The sequence below is a fragment of the Caloenas nicobarica genome, chromosome 1, assembly GCF_036013445.1.
Source record: "Caloenas nicobarica isolate bCalNic1 chromosome 1, bCalNic1.hap1, whole genome shotgun sequence".
In the NCBI taxonomy this organism is placed as follows: domain Eukaryota; kingdom Metazoa; phylum Chordata; class Aves; order Columbiformes; family Columbidae; genus Caloenas; species Caloenas nicobarica.
In genome coordinates this window covers 215,613,274-215,629,867 of record NC_088245.1, presented here as the reverse complement: position 1 = coordinate 215,629,867, position 16,594 = coordinate 215,613,274, and the positions used below count along the sequence as shown (strand labels likewise).

The 16,594-nt window shown below is 50.7% G+C and overlaps 1 protein-coding gene across 1 annotated transcript in view; it reads left to right on the top strand.

Annotated features, from left to right (window-relative positions):
* Positions 1-256: 256 nt before the first annotated feature.
* NUP98 (nucleoporin 98 and 96 precursor) overlaps positions 257-16,594 on the top strand; it is a 43,070-nt gene continuing 26,732 nt past the window's right edge. Inside the window, exons 1-13 of the mRNA XM_065627042.1 lie at positions 257-373; positions 3,704-3,807; positions 4,499-4,600; positions 4,805-4,984; positions 5,710-5,849; positions 6,924-7,031; positions 7,663-7,846; positions 9,443-9,606; positions 10,392-10,529; positions 11,121-11,208; positions 12,609-12,701; positions 13,116-13,256; positions 14,982-15,115. Of these exons, the coding sequence (XP_065483114.1) occupies positions 3,735-3,807; positions 4,499-4,600; positions 4,805-4,984; positions 5,710-5,849; positions 6,924-7,031; positions 7,663-7,846; positions 9,443-9,606; positions 10,392-10,529; positions 11,121-11,208; positions 12,609-12,701; positions 13,116-13,256; positions 14,982-15,115 (1,545 nt within the window). The 5' untranslated portion in view covers positions 257-373; positions 3,704-3,734. The remainder of the gene's footprint in view (positions 374-3,703; positions 3,808-4,498; positions 4,601-4,804; positions 4,985-5,709; positions 5,850-6,923; positions 7,032-7,662; positions 7,847-9,442; positions 9,607-10,391; positions 10,530-11,120; positions 11,209-12,608; positions 12,702-13,115; positions 13,257-14,981; positions 15,116-16,594) is intronic.

The following is a 16,594-nucleotide window of genomic DNA, read 5'->3' as shown; positions in this document are numbered from 1 at the left end:
CCCCCCAACGCCCCGGATGTTGGGCGGTGCTGAGGCGCGGCGTTCTGGACCCTTCCGCAGCATTAGCTCCACCCCGACGCGCGTCGAACCAATCGTCGCTCAAGGCGCGGCGGACGTCAGGAAGCACTTCACCCAATCAGCGAGAAGCCCTCTCAGTCCCCTTAGGGGAAGGGGGGGGAGCTGCCTCGCTTTCAAAGCGCGGCAGCCAATGGGTGGCGGGCGCTGGGGCGGGGCCGGCCAATGGGGCGGGCGGCGGCGGGGCGCGGGGGCGGCTGGGAGGCGCGCGGAGCGGGCTGTGACGCAGCTTCCCGGCCCGTGAGGCGGCGGCACCGCGGGAGCGGCCTGGAGCGGCCCGGCCGCGCTGCCTGCCCCGGTGAGCACCGCGGGTGGCCCCGGCGCCGCCCCCCTGCCCCGCCGGGCCGGGCGCAACGCCCGCCTGCGCGGCCTTTGTTCCGTAGCGCGGCTCCGGGCGACCGGGCCGGCCTGAGGCAGCGGGCCCGGAGCGGGGGGGTGGGCGGGGGCGGGAGCGCTCGGAGGGGCCCGGAGCGGGAGGGAGGGCGGCGGGGAGGTGCGCGGGGCCCGCCTGTCCCTTGCGGGGTCCCCGCGGCTGCGGGAGGTGGCGGCTCCGGGGCCTCTGGGCTCTTTGGGTTTCCGGCTGTGGCGGCGGTGCCGGCGTGTGCGCGGGAGGCCGGCGAGGAGAGCCCGGAGAGCCGGTAACGCGGGGACAGCTGGGGGCTGCGGGTGCTTCCCCGGCACTGCGGCGAGTGGGGCTCGGGGGGGCGGTCCCTGGGGCCGGTGCTCCGGGGGGACCCTGGGGCTGGTCTCTCGGGGTTCCCTGGGGCAGGGGCTCCGGGAGGGTCCCTGGGATCGGGACTCTTGGGGGGACCCTGGAGCCAGGTCTCTTGAGGGGGTCCCTGGGATCAGGGCTTTTGGGAGGGTCCCTGGGATCAGGACTCTTGGGGAGGGTCCCCTGGGGCCAGGGCACTTGGGGGGTCCCTGGGGCCTGGCTCTGCGCCACGGTGGGTAGTCGAAAGGTCCACTTGCTCTTGGGGTGGTGATTTAAAGCTCTGTTAATGGGTTAGTCATGTTTGGATGTGGCTGGAGCTTTATGCGGTGTTGCTGTAAAACTGCAATTAAAACCCTTTCCTTCAGCAGCGAGGGGATGGGTCCCCATCCGCGGGAGCTGGTGGCCGGCAAGTAGCGGAGGGTCGTTGTATAAAAATCCCGACTTCTATTAATCTTGCTCCAGCTCTTCCAAAGTTCTTCGCTGCCTCTGCAGTCAGGCGCTCTGAGCGTGTTTTCCTGGGACAGCTCAGAGCACGTTTGATTAACACAGCACAGCCCTGTGCGAGCCCCTTGTCTGCATGCACTGTCCCCCCTCCCTGCCCCGGGTTCAAGGTGCTCGGATGTGTCGGTGGCATCAGCGACCGCATAAAGTCCCGGTTCTTCTGGTGAGGGTTCGCCCAACCTGCGCTGCTGAGGGGTGGTGGGTGTCACAGGAAAACAAGGAAGCTCCAAACCCCACGGGAGCGTGAAGCCTTTTAATAACCTGCTTGAGTTTTAGAAAATTCCACTCCAGGTTTCTTCTGAAATAGAATTTGGAATTTAACAATTCTTGGTGTCCTGACTGTGAAGAAGCATCAGCATAAATCGGGGGATGGTGGAAGAAGGGGGGCTTTGTGAACTGGAAATAGGGCTGAGAGGAACAAATAAGATTGAACAACCGAAAACTGTGTAGACACTTTATATCTGGTCTTCAGTGAGACTTGATTAGGGACCCAGTGAGATGATCGAAAATAACCTGTAGAAATAGAGAAATAATGAACATAGCTGAGGTGGGTGTGCAGAGGTCAAGGAGCGCACTCACATCAGGGTAAAATTTGTCTTAAAAGCATAGAACAAAGAGGTAGGATTTTTTTTAAGGCATCCTGGCAGGTGGTGGAGCGTAAGGGGGAGTGAATGGTGAAGTTTGCTGCATTGGGCGGTGGATGCTCTGGGAAGCCATGTAGGGTGGTGCCAGAGCACAGCAGGGGATTTTGGAGAAGAGGAGTTGGCTCTGCAGCTCATCCTGCTCTGCAAAGCCGGGCTCTGCAAAGCTGGGCTCTGCTGGGGCACAGTGGGTGATTTTGGGGAAGAGGAGTTGGCTCTGCGGCTCATCCCGCTCTGCAAAGCTGGGCTCTGCTGGGGCACAGCAGGTGATTTTGGGGAAAAGGAGTTGGCTCTGCGGCTCATCCCACTCTGCAAAGCTGAGCTCTGCAAAGCTGGGCTCTGCTGGGGCACAGCAGGTGATTTTGGGGAAGGGGGTGGCTCAGCAGCTCTTAATGTGCACAGGGGAGTCTGTCAGTGCTCGCAGGTGCAAACAAGTGGCTCTTAACACCACTAAACTGGGACTTGCTGCTTGTTTGAGTTGTTGAAGATTCCCGAAAACCTCTTTTTAGTTACTCTTCAATATGAAAGCGTCAGATGCTGGTTTGCATTTGGCCGTTGTGTTCCGGGGTGGCTGCAGAGGTGTGGGGGGTCACTGCGGCTGCTCAAAACCCAGATGAGGTTTGGGGAGATGGACATAAATTGTCGGAGAATGCTGCAAGTGGAGAATACTGGGTAGGAGTTTGTTGTTATCCTGGATGTTGAGCCTCCTGGAAAACCTAAACTGGGTTTAAAAAATGCTGAAATGCTGAAAGCGAGCGTGTCATTACACAGAACAGTGCTATCCGGACGCGATAGTGAGTAGTGCTTTGTAAATACAGTTTTCTAAATGTAGGAGTTCTGTGCTGCTGTGGATTAGCCAACAAGGATTTTTTTCCCCCCAATGATATTGGTGTTTTCACTGGTGGAGCTAACACGTGTTAGGCCCGATACAGAAAAATACTCCAAATTTCTCAGGCTGGAGTGTGGCTGAGGGTCTGTTTTGGTTTAGCTTGGGTGGTTTTGTTGAAAAGAAAAAAAAGCTCTAACATTGTGTTTGTACCTGGAGGAGGGATTGGAGTGAGGTTGTGTTGCTAAATGTATCTGTGAATAAAACAAAGGATGTTGTAAAGGTAAATTGGGCCCCTGCCTACATGGGGTAAATCTCCCTTGAACAAGTATTTTAAACCAAAAGCTTTGAGAAAGTCGGGAAAATCCCAGTGCAGCACATGAGTGATAAATGGGAAGCAGATGGGCAGCGTATTCTGGTAATTCTTGTGAGCGCGTTTCCACTTTGGGTCTTGTTTGAAGTGGTTGGCAAATAGTGTTTAACACAAAATCACAGAAAATCCTGCGGATCCCTGCACGTGTTCTCGGGGCATTCGGGGTCTGCCCCTTCTTGCCTTGAGGTGGCTGAGCAAAAATCAGTTTGTTGTTTGATGTGGATCAAAGGGAGTGGAAACACATGGGAAGTGCTGTCGGCGTTAGGTGTTCTCGAGGATTTTGTTGGGAACACGCGATCAGGGGAGCAGTTTGGTTTATTTGTTCGTTTCAGTCTGTAAGACATACGGAAAATCCAGCTGTAAAATTGGGGTGGAAGGAGCTCACTCGTGGCACTAAAGTGTTAGTGTTGTGGCTGTTCTCAGTTGTTCAGTGTCACCTAAACATGCTGTCATGCGCTTTGTGCCATGAGTACTCACATTAGATCACTTACATCAACAACAAGGAAGATGAAAATTTAGTTTTCAAGATAAACTTTTCTTTAAAGCTGATTTCTCTTTTTTCTTTTTTTCCCCAGGTTTAAGGGAGAAACCTACTAGAGCCTGAAGATGTTTAACAAATCCTTTGGCACTCCATTTGGAGGCAGCACCGGCTTTGGGACAACCTCGACTTTTGGACAAAGTGAGTGAACTGACCTTTCAGTCCTTCTGGATGTTTTATCCCAGTGTTGGACCGGAGGGTCAGGGGAACTGGGATGGAACTGGGCACCGCGAGGCTGTGGATTGGGTTCGGGAGCCCTGAGCTTCTCTCCTAACACAGGCGTTAATTTGGGGAGATACCAAAATTCCACGTACAGTTGTTGAAACACCCTTTTTTAAAAGGAAACTCCAGTGCTCAGGTGAAGCTCATCTTGCCAGGGCAGAGGGGGGTTCTTTCAGTTGGGACTGGATCTGTTGGGAAGACTTGGAAGGAAAAAGCAAAGCGTGGAATCTGAAGAGTGTCTTCTGGAGATGCACGTCATAAATACCACATTGAGGGGGGTTTTAGCCATTAAATCAGACTATAAGATGGTGTATATTCTGTTTATATTGCTCCTAAACCAAGGTATGAGAAGAGCAACTTCCAGGTGCCACAGGGGCCTTGCAGAGCTGTGTCTTTACACTCTGTAGAAATATGACTCAATTATCGTAGCCTGTTGCTTCAAGAGCTCTGGGCAACCATTAATTACATCTCTTTGCTTATCCCAGACACTGACATATAGGTAGTCCTGCACAAATGTCTTCTGGTTAGTTAAAAAGGTGGTGACGGTGTTTAGTTTCCAGTGCATGTGTTTAGAATGTGGTTTTGTCTAAGCGGTAATGCTGATTTTCAGATGCTGGCTTTGGCACGACGAGCGGAGGAGCGTTTGGGACGTCGGCCTTCGGGTCGAACAACAACACTGGAGGCCTCTTCGGGAGCACGCAGACAAAACCGGGTACATGCTGGGGTTGTGGTGCAGACCGTGATCCTGAAGGAAGGATGTTATTAAAAAAGAGGGGGGACAGGGCAGGGAAAAAGACCCCAAGCATCAACAAAAGCAACAAGAAAAAGCCAGCCAACCAACAAAAACAAACCCCAAACAACAAAAAACCCCCATCAACTGATGATTGCAAATAACGAGTAGTCTTTCTGTCTCCAGGAGGATTGTTTGGTTCCACCACGTTCAACCAGCCAGCCACCTCCTCCACCAGCACCAGCTTTGGGTTTGGCACGTCCACCGGCACGTCCAACAGCCTGTTTGGCACCACCAGCACGGGTGGCGGGCTCTTCTCGTCCCAGAGCAATGCCTTTGCGCAGAACAAGCCAGCCGGCTTTGGAAGTGAGTCCTGCTGCCCCAGCTCTCCTCAGCTTTGCTCATTTGCTTTGGTTGGGGAGCACAGGTCGCAGGATGGACCTGTGGGTCCGGTACAAGCGTCAATGTGGGGATTTGGTGGCTTTTGGGTTTGTTTTTCTCTCCTGAAGGATATCAAGACACTATTGTGGTTTGCAGTAGGCATGGGTGAGCCTGACACGCTACCAACTCTGTAGCTGTGATTCTAGTCATAAGTTTTAAAATAAGTTTAAAAAGGCGGTCAATTGGCATTTTCTATTCTTAAACGTCTTTTGGTGCTGCTTGATTTTAGCTTTTTATTCTGCTGTCGTAGGACAGTTATGGTTGGTTTTGCTTCTGGCACCAGAATGCTTGAAATGCCTTTTAAACTCTGCTGTAACTCTCCGAAGCAGAAGCAGCTGCTCGCAGACCTTTCTGAGAAATAAAAGGAACCTCATTGGTTCCCTTTCTATACGTGATTTCTTAGCACTGTCAGGAGCAGAATGAAACTGGTTATTCTGGTGCTTCCTGGGTGAGGAGTTGGGGGCTCCTGCAGCACAATATTGCGTTGACAGACTATTGGTTCCCATCTCTGCTGGAAATTTTTTTTCTAGTGGTGTTTTTTTTTCCATTTCCAAACTTTTTTGTAATTTGAATAAAATATTTGTGTTTGAGTGTTAACATTCAGGTTTGGTTTAGTGCTGATCTGTTTGTTTTGTTTTTTTTTTTTCCAGACTTTGGAACCAGTACCAGCAGCGGAGGTCTCTTTGGAACCACCAACACGACTTCCAATCCTTTCGGGAGCACGTCGGGCTCACTCTTTGGCCCAACCAGTTTTACCGCTGCTCCAACTGGCACCACTATCAAGTTTAACGTAAGTTCTAGTTTTCTTTCTTAAGCCTGGTTATTGTCGGAAGCTTTATGTTTTGCTGTTATTCGTGCAAAGTACTGTGGTGGTCACTGGGGTGAAAAAAAAATGGGTAGTTCATCTGTGAGTGCACAGTGTTCTGAAATGACCTGAAAACATCCGTCATGGGACTGTTTTAGTGGAAATAGGATGTTTAACTCCGAAGAAATAGACTTTTTAATTGTGAATTTGAGGCACTTCTCAAACGCTGGGGAGTCGTGCGCTCTCTAGACTGGGTTTGCAGCGGTGTTAAAGCTGGACAGGTAAACCAGCTCTTAAAACTGAGCCTTCTTGGGAAGGGGGAAGCACCGCAGAACTGGGGTGCTCAGCGCTAAATGCTGAGGGCAATAAGGGCTAAAGGCGCCTGGGAGTGGGTCAGAATAAACGGAGTTCTCTGGGAAGGCAGCGTGGCCGTGGAAACGCGAGCTGAGGGGTGGAGGCCGGTCCTGCGTGTTTCCTGGCCGAGTTCCCTTTAAGAACGGAGTGAGTAACGACGGGGGTTCCGCGGCAGTTGAGGATGGAGGGCGGCCTGGCCAGGAGGCCACCGCGGCCGTGGGGCAACTGCGGCGTCCCCAAACCCTTGCTCCGGCAAGTCTCAGCCCTCCGCGTTCCTAGACTGAGCCAATTTGACCAACCGAGACTCTCTGTTGGTTATTCCGGGGCACGGGCAGAGCTGTGATGAGCAGCTTGGGCAGTCCGAGCGCCATTGGTGTTTGCTTTCACAGTACAATTAAGAAAAAGGGGGATAATGAAATCCGTGCGTAGCTAGAGGACTTCTATCGCAAATTCAGGTAAACTGCCTTTAAAATGAAGCTGGGAAATGAATTGTGCTGCGTTGCTTTGAGTGTTCGTGGGGTAAATAGCACTGATTGCTGCTGAGCGTGCCTGGTCGTGCGGTGAGGCCACGGCTGTGCAGACAACAGGGCTCTGCCTCCAGTCCTGGGCTTGATTTGGGTTTAACAACATTGCCGCGAGAGCACTAACTGTCAACGGAAGCCTGTCTGGATTTTCAATTTGATACCGTCGCCTCTTCTCTTGCAGCCGCCAACTGGTACCGATACGATGGTGAAATCCGGAGTCAGCACCAGCATCAACACCAAGCACCAGTGTATTACTGCCATGAAGGAGTACGAAAGCAAATCTCTCGAGGTCAGTCCATGAGTGTTCAAACACGCTGGTCTTGTCTGGCTGCTTGTTAGCGTGTGTGCAGTAGAGCTTTTGGTGACTGGAATAAGTATCTTCTGTGCTCATTAAGATGAGCGCACCCTTGAATATCTACGTTCCTCACAGAAAAGAGAGCTGTCGTCTAGTAAAACGCTTAGTGCATCGCCATATTAATTGCGGTTGTTTTTAAATGCTTAACGCTGCAGTTTTTGAGCTGAAATTCCATCTTGCCGTATACCAGAAGGGCGAGAGGTGCTGTTGGGAGCAGCCCAACGTTGCAGAGATAACGGCAGAGCCTTAGACACAACTCAGCTGTTTGATATAAACTGCTGTTCCCAAACATTTAATCTGAAGCCTTTCCATTGGTGTTGACTTGTCTGATCCTTGAAGCAAATCTTTGAAAAGATCTGAAAAAGCCCCAAGGAGTAAAACCGAAGCCCAGACATAGCGTAGGTCCTATTTTTGGTGTCCTCCTGTTTACAAACGTAGGTGTTAGAGCTTTTCTTGCTCTCTTCATCCTGGAGCAGGCTGGAACGCTGTGTAAACGTGCTGGTGACACTGTCGGGACCTTATTGTGTGTAAAACATGTGAAGGGAACTGGGTTTTGCTTTCCCAGGAGCTCCGTTTAGAAGACTACCAGGCAAACAGAAAAGGGCCCTCGAATCCCGTGGGAGCAGGAGCAGCCACTGGCCTGTTTGGCTCTTCGACTGCCACGTCCAGCACGGCCACGGGACTCTTCGGCTCCTCTACCACTAACACGGGCTTTTCCTATGGACAGAATAAAACTGCTTTTGGAACCAGTAAGTACTGCCTGGCCCCTGCCGTCGTTGTGACCAGATAGGTGATGTTCCCTTAAGCTGTTTAAAATTCTGTGATTTAAAAAAGGTGAGCAAGTGCTGGGGTGAGCTCAGGATTTTACTAGTTGTGTTATCAACATTCCATAATGGGGTTCTTTGCCATAGAAACCTCTGAGTGACTCAACAGAGCGAGTAACAGAATTGGGAGTAAAAGCACCAGGATGTTGCTGATGGTTGGTAGGGTGATGGTGTCACTTGGTTCATGGTCAAGTCAAGGTTCTGCTTCCACTAATGAGCGAACATAAACCCCCTGGAAATGAGAGAGTTAATTGAGAGTAGCCCAACGAGGCTTTGCCAGGGGCTTTTCCCCACAGTAGATCAAGGGTAGGATGTGGATCCACTGTATGTTGTGCCATCCCGATTTTATACTGTCCATTTTGGTCAAAAACTAAAAGCCAGGTATGAAATAACTCGTTTACTGTCTGGTAGTTGCAGGTCAGTTGTGCTGAGCACTCTGTGTACCTTTCTGAACTCAGTGTAAAACAAATAATGCTGAAAAGTTCAAACACAAATTCTATTTTTATTAGTTTCTGCTGCAAACCTCAAAGTAGGTATTAGTGTTTGTGGCATTAGACTGTAAACAAGATCCAGATCCCAGGGTCTGTGGAAAGGGCAGCGGTGCTGTGCTGTGGGAAAGGCTGTGGTGCCTGGGGTTAGGACTGGCTCTGTCCGCAGGGACAGGCGCCGCTGGGCTCAGTCTCCGGCCTTGGTTTAGGCCTGTGTGGGCTGAGCCGAGCTGCGGTGCTGGAGATCAGCGTCTGGGGGCCAAGTTCCTCTGCACCCCAGGAACGTGTGGGTCACCAAACCCATGCGCTGCCCAGCCTGGGAGCTGCGGGGGCTTCTCGTGCGGTGAGTTCTGCAGAAAGCGCCTCGTTCTGCTGAGATAGCGACGGCAGCTGGGAGAAGGGGCGCAAGCTATTGTAGATATGTTACAATTTTACCACATGTAAACAGCTCTTTTCCTTGGAGGACGAAGAGGGAGAAGGTGTTTGAGGTTCTGAGGGCTGTGAGTTAGCAGTGGACTTGGCGGGGCTGGGTTAACAGTTGGACTCCATGATCTTGGGGGATTGGACTCCATGATCTTGGGGGATTGGACTAGATGATCTTTCGAGGTCCCTTCCAATCCCTAACATTCTGTGATTCTGTGATCTTACAGGTCTTTTCCAACCCAAACCATTTGATGATTCTGTGTTTCTGTAGCTGTGTGGGTTGTAGCACAAACCGGTGTGTAGGGCCTTGGCTCCCTCTTGCCCAGGGAGCTCTTCTCACATACTTGTGGTAGGAGGGTTGGAGAACAAACCGGCCATGGCAGAGCTGGTAAAACACAGGCCAGACACGAGGAGAAATTGTTGCCCCTGAGGGCGGTGAGAGCCTGGCCCAGGTTCCCAGAGAGGTGGTGGATGAACCATCCCTGGAGACATCCCAGGCTGCTCCGTTGAATTCAAACATCTTTGTTCCTGTTCGAATGTGCTGAGTGTGGGCACGTGGTGGGTCTGGATACGCGCTTGAGGGTTTTTAACCGATGTGTTGATGTTGTAGGTACGACTGGCTTCGGGACAGGAACGACGGGGGGGCTCTTCGGTCAGCAGTCTCAAACTACAAGTCTGTTCAACAAACCATTTGGTCAGGCCACGACGACGCAGAACACGGGCTTTTCTTTTGTCAATACCAGCACTCTGGGGCAGCCCAACACCAACACCATGGTAAGATGTGTTGTTTGAACCCCGAAAGGTTTGAACTGTGGTGCAGCTGCTCCAGGGAGAGGGAGGAGGCTGTGATGTAGGGCCTGAGATCTTCCTGAAATTATAGTATGGCTTTGGAAAACCAGGATGCGAAGCTCTGATCGCTGCTGTCTGTGCTTGCAACTTCACGCCAATCAAAGCGTTTCATTCCTGATAACTGGACAGCAAACCAACTTTGAACAAATAACGTTTCCCCTTCCCTCCTTTAGCAGTCTGCTCTCTCTATCGGTTCAAGCATTTCTGACCGTGGTCACACAGATAATTCCGTTGTTAACGTTCTCTGGGAATCCATTAACCATTCTGTGCTTTCCGGTGGCGCCTGCGCAGTGTTCCTGGGCTCTCTCTGTACAAAGATGCTGCAAAGCTGTGACCTGGTGCATAACTAGTGGCTTTGGTTCCGAATATTCTATATTCTGTTGAAGCATGTTGTGACTTCTCCCAGAAAACATGGTGAAATGTTTCCATCTCCCTCACTCAAAGTCATGACAAAATTCCAATATCCTTTTAAGCCTGGAGCGTAAATTCTTTGCTGTTTGTTGTTGTTTTGTTTGGTTTTCTATTTCCTTTTTGTAACTTATTTCTCAGAGAATGACTAAAGCTTCTGAAACGCTTTTTGCCCGTCGTCTTCTCCCAGCAAGGGGGTGATATTGTAGCATCATTTGATGACCTCTGTGCGTTAGCTCTGTTCTCAGCAGTGTTGGGAACACCGCATGGCAGCGATTTCTGACCACGGTTCCCGTTCGCAGGGTCTGTTCGGGGTCACCCAGCCCTCGCAGCCCGGAGGCCTGTTCGGAACAGCCGCCAATACCAACGCTGGCACTGGATTTGGCACCGGAACTGGGCTTTTTGGCCAGGCTAACACAGGATTTGGTGTTGGCGGTTCGGTACGTCTGTATCTTCATCATAAAAAAAAATAAAAGGAGTTTTTAAAAAAGGAAAACAAAAACCCACAAATGGCGTAGTCTTGTTCTTGAGTATTGACCTCCATGGAAATAGCGTTCTCTTAAGAGTGAAGATGCCAAAGATGCAGAATAGTGTGGGTTTGTGTGGGCTGAAGGATGCAATGTAAGCCTGTGGAATACAGCCAGTGCTGCAGAAATATGGTTTTTAACAAGTAGCGTCCTGACTGATAAAAAGAGAGACTGAACACCTCGCTGTTTGCGTAGTGCTAGGGATGCCTGGGCATAGTGTTGCAAATACTGACTTTTAAATTGTGATGATGACTTAACCGAAAATGAATTTTATTCTTGATATTCAGTCATTTTGCTTCTAAAGGGGCGCAAATACTTGTTTCCAGGAGGTGTTTGTCACGTGCGAGTGTGTGTCTCTCACAAATAAGCCCCAATCGCGGGCGTCCAGGCTGTGTGGTCTGTGCTCAGCCTCTGCTCTGCGTCCTTGCCTGCAGTCAGACACTAATGGGATTCTTCTAATATCGGTCCTGTCAGGTTTCCACATTTGTGTTTTCTCCCTTTCAGACCCTGTTTGGGAACAAACCGGCTGGATTTGGAACCACCACGACCAGCGCTCCCTCGTTTGGCACCACCACGGGCGGTGGGCTCTTCGGTAACGAACCCACCCTGACTTAGGGACCCATACAAACAAAAAAAGGGGGATTTTGGTCACTTAAAACTATACTGCGTATACCACACACCAGAGCATCGCATCCTAGCTGTTCTGAGTGTTAAAATTTCTGGGTGAGCAGCATTTCTGGTGCACGTTGCTGCAGGGAAACGCCTCGGGTGCTGTTTCGTACCTTTGCTCCCTGGCTCAAGCAGGTAGATAGTTTAGTGCTTGAGAGACGGTGGAACCTGTACTGGAAGAGTGTTGAAATCAAAGAATTCGTTCAACGTAGAGGCTTGTTGAGGCTGTAAATGTGCTGTGGTTGCAAGGAGTGCTGAGGGAAATGGGGTAAAAACCAGCGATATCTGTAGCTTGGTGGGATAAGGATACCTTGCACCGTAGCGAGGGTAACATGAAACAGTCCCGGTTTAACGGGGGGTTGACTCTGAGAGCAGCAAAACTACTGCGAAAAGTGAGTAGGAGCAGGTTTAGTTACTGATTTTTTTAAAAAAATCGTATTGGCAATTAAGTCTAAAATGCAATTAGCCTGCCAGAGTGAGATGGGAGCAGCTTGTCGGGCTCAGGCTGCTGGGGCAGCACAGCAAGTACAGGTTTGCTGGGCCCAGCCTCGGGCAAACTCTGATCACGCTGTTTGTGAAGCTGCTTCCGAGTCCCTTGTTGCGCTGTTCTTTCAGATCTTCACAGCTGATGTATTTATGGTGGTGATCAAGACTGATTTTAGGAAGTGTTTTCAGTTTGCCTGCATTACTTGCAGTGGTACAATTTACAGGAAACACCGAGTTTGGTTCTAAGGTGTCACTGATGTTGGTCTGTGACTGCAGCTCTCTAGTTTAATTCCATCTTCGTATATTAAGCAGCCAGAGGATGGTTTCACAGCCTTCAGTTTAAGAACTAATTTAATGTTAGATTTGGATTGGACTTAGTTACAATGAGAGATGTGTCTTTGAGCTGTGTGCTTGTACGAATCTGGGTTGTTACCTGCTTTGTCGGTAAGAATCAGAAGCATGTGTGTGGTATAAACAGTATAAAATGGGATTTGTTGCTTCCAGGCAGCTGAAGAAAGTGAATACATTTTATGTTGTTGCCAGATACAGCATCATCATGTCAGTTCTGGCTTTCAGTAAAACGCTGAAGTTTGTAACAAACTGAAAGGCTCAGGAAGACAAAACACTATTTTGCTGTACTGATGGTTTCAGTATTGTGTCTGCAACTCAAATATGTTTTTTACCATTGAAATCCCTTCTTGCCCCTTGTCAGTTTAACTCGCATTATTGGAAAGTGGAAATTTGGCCCTAACTGTGGCAGGGCTGTCTTTGAGCTGATGTTTTTAACTTCATGTCTAACAGTGTTAGATTAACGAGCTCCTGCTTCTGTCCTTGAAGGTTTTGGCGCCAACACTGCTGGAAACAGTTTGTTTGGAAACAAGCCTGCGACGGGGACGCTGGGAACCGGCCTTGGGACGGGCTTTGGAACAGGTAAAAGCTGAGCAGCATGTTTGTGTCAGGCCAAGCACAGGCCTCAACCTCAGCGGCAGCGGAGCCTTGGGCTTGCTTGCTGCCTCTGCAGTGAAGGCTGCAGGTGGTGGAGCCTGAGGCCATGAATCTCAGTCTCCGAACCAAGCAGAGCTCGTTAACATCATGCTAAATAACCTTTTAGAAACCGTAGGCAGCATTGCTTACAGTGGTGGTTAATGGCTCAGAAAACCGGTGGCATCCTCTGCGTTCGAAAGTTCTGGTCTGATCACACGAGTCCTGAGCATCTTTAGCATTCGTGGGCACGTTGAATGTTTCCTGCAGTTTAATAATTGATCTTTTAGTTGCCGTTGTGGGATAAATTGGCTTTAAGTTTGTCCCAGTGCTGTAGTAAATGGGGCATCTCTTGTGCCACAGCTCTGGGAGCAGGACAGACCTCACTGTTTGGGAACACCCAGTCTAAGCTCGGCGGGACGCTGGGAACAGGGGCGTTTGGAGCACCGGGCTTCAACACATCGACAGCTACGCTGGGCTTCGGAGCCCCTCAGCCTGCTGTGGGTGAGTGTGCGCTAGACCCGGTGTCGTCGCTGCTGCCTCCCCTGTGTCACGTGGGCCTGGACGTGGGAGCACGTCCCACCCAAGTGCTTCGGAGGGAAAAAAATACGTCAGTGTCTATTTGAGGCCAGTTCTGTTTGCAGTAGCAGTGCAGACCGTGTTAATGACTTTTAGTGCTAACTATATGTGTGCGGTTTTTTTAAGTAATTTGGAGTTGCTTAACATCACTAATAATTGCAGCTACATTAGAACTTTGTCTTCAATATTACTAATGTGTTTCCCATCACTGAATTCGGGGCAGCAACAGTAGGTGCTTACAGAAAAAACATAAGGGAAATATGGTGTTTGCTGTTCAGTAACTCCAGGCAGGAGAGCTGGAGGGGCTTAATTAGCAGGTGTGCTGGGCCACCAGTGAAATAAATGGTCTTTAGATTCAGGCACATTAAAATGTCCATTGCTTCCAGCAGCGTTCAATGTGTTTGGAGGATCTGAGCACTTGAAAGGAATGACAAACATAAGTGATGCTCAGGCTCCCCGAGACAGTGATTTCAGGAAAATGATGACACAAACGGCACATGATGCTGTGTGGGACGACGGGCCCGAGAAAGCTGGTGGATGTTCAGGGATCGGCTCGTCTAAGCCCAGCACAGTTCCAAAGTCACCTGTGGGGATGAGTGAGGAGCTCCTGGCAAAGCTGCCACACAAAAAGCACTGTGAGGAGGTGGAGACAGGCAGGGAGTCTGGGAAGGAGACAGGGACATTGTCCAGGCTTGCAGGGCTGGGTTTAGGAAAGCCAAAGCCCAACTGGAACTGAATCTGGGGGGCTCCTGTAAGTGTACAGGTGGCAGAGGAAAGAGTGGGGGCTCTGGCTCAGGTGAGGGTTGTGCTGCCATCCAGGTGGACCTGGGTGGGCTGGAGAAATGGGATGACGTCATTTGGTGTAGCTGAACTCTGCAGATAACTCAAATGTTCACCTCTGTGGGCAGTGCAGGGAAGGGTCTCGCTGGTTAACGTCTGCCCAGTTAAACCAGCTGGTGATTTGGGGAAGAACCAGTTGGCTCAGACTCTGCTCGTGGCTTCCTCGCTGGCTCTGGCAGTAGCTGTTGTTTCTCGGAGCGGTGTTGTTCTGCTATGGGAATGCATGGATTCAGTCTGGTCTCCCTGGGATTAGAGCTAAGCTGCTTTAGGTTGCTAAAACACTTCATTATGTGAACAGGTAGTATTTTATTGGGAATTAAAATTAGGTGATAAAAGACAGAAAGACAAAATTAAGAGGCCTTTGTTGTTGGGAGGACTTGACCTGTAAGTTTGATTGTAGTAGCAAGAATATAAAAACTTCACATCATAGATGTTTGGTGGTTTGGGTTGGTTTTTTGTTTGCTTATTCTCCTTGAAAGATGTTTCAGAAGCCAAATGTATTAGTTAAATACAGGTTTTGACAGGCCAGGCTTATTCTACGAATGTGTAGCTCTCTGTGCCCTCAGCTTTTCACAGATAAACTTATTGAACATGGTTGCAAATTCTAATGAAGGAAGAGAAGGTGATTTTTTTTTTTCCTTCAGAGTGGTGCAGAAATGATGACTGAAGAGCAGGGGAAAGAAATGCTGAAGTTGGTGTAGAAATGTGAATTCCTGTAAAGATAACCTCTGTTTGGAAGGATGTCTTTTCTACCTGCCTTGGTTCTATTAGTAAAACTGTTAAAACTACAAAATGATATTGTTTTTGTAGCGCTGACAGACCCGAACGCGTCAGCTGCCCAGCAAGCTGTGCTCCAGCAGCATCTCAACAGCTTGACGTACTCGCCCTTCGGAGACTCTCCGCTCTTCAGAAACCCCATGTCAGACCCAAAGAAGAAAGAAGAGGTAAGTGCACGTACAACTAGACTCATTTTGTGGGTAGAGTTTCAAATGACTTTGTCTTGTGCTCACTCCCTTCACTTAAGCACGCAGTGGGCAGCCGAGCAGGCTGCTGTCTGTGTACTCGTCCTGGTGCAGCGGCTTCTCATGCTCTCCAGGACACAAACTGCTTGTCCTCGGGATTCGTTCACTGCTCTTGGCTGCGGAGTTCTTGTGCACACGGCTGCTAACTGAGAATAAGGACGAGTAATTGCTTGTGCTTGGACTATTTTTAGTGCTTAGCTTGAGCTTTGCTTATGACATCTCTTATGACAGTCTCTGACAAACCAGCCCCGGTGGTTTATTTTAAAAGACAAATGAATGCTTTTCAGACTGTGTGTGCAGGGAGGTTCCAAACAGCTGCTGCCTCTGGGCGGATTCCAGGGGCTGAGGTGACTCCTGCCCAGCGCTGGGTCCCAGCATGTTACCACAGACATGGGCTCTGTCACAGGCTCATGGACCTGGTCCAGGCTCTGGCACCTCCCAGCAAAGAAGTTTCTCCTCATGTTCACATGGACCCTCCTGTGTTCCGGTCTGTGCCCGTTGCCCCTCACCCTGGCGTTGGGCACCACTGAACAGAGTCTGCTCCATCCTCTGACACCCACCCTGAGATACTGATCCCATTGATCAATCCCTCTCAGCTTCTCTCCTCCAGCTCAACAGCCCCAGCTCTCTCAGTCTCTCTCCATAAGGGAGGTGCTCTAGGCCCCTCAAGCTCATCGAGTCCAACCATTCCCCCAGCCCTGGCACTGCCCCATGTCCTGAGAACCTCATCTCCATCTGTCCAACCCCTCCAGGGATGGTGACTCCAGCACTGCCCTGGGCAGCCTGTTCCAATGCCCCACAGCCCTTTGGGGAAGAAATTGTTCCCCACATCCAACCTCAACCTCCCCTGGCGCAACTTGAGGCCGTTTCCTCTGGTCCTGGCGCTTGTTCCTGGGGAGCAGAGCCCGACCCCCCTGGCTCCAAGCTCCTTTCAGGCAGGTCAGAGATCAGAAGGTCTCCCCTCAGCTCCTGTTCTCCAGCTGAACCCCCAGCTCCCTCAGCCGCTCCCATCACACTGTGCTCTGTGGCTGATGAGGGTTGCAGTTCCCTGGTGAAAGCACGTGTGCTCACACTCTCTGGACTCAGCTGCACGTTTGTGCATCCCCAGAGTGTTAACGTGGCCCCTCTGCCCATCCGATAGCCCTGCCCAGGCCTTCCGCATCATGCTGCCCCACAGAGCAGGCGAGTCCAGCGTGCAGCTTGCATCAGACAGATGCAGCGCTCAGACATGCATTTTGTGGGTACCCTGTGCTCATGGATCCCTCAGCACCAGCACGAGCCCTCTGACAGCACCCAGGGCCGCCTGCACGTAGGCCAGGCCAGCCTGGAGCTTGCTGGCCTACCGTACACATGAGGTTTGGGGACTCTGCCTGTCCCTCACTGCCAGCAGCTGTCACCCGA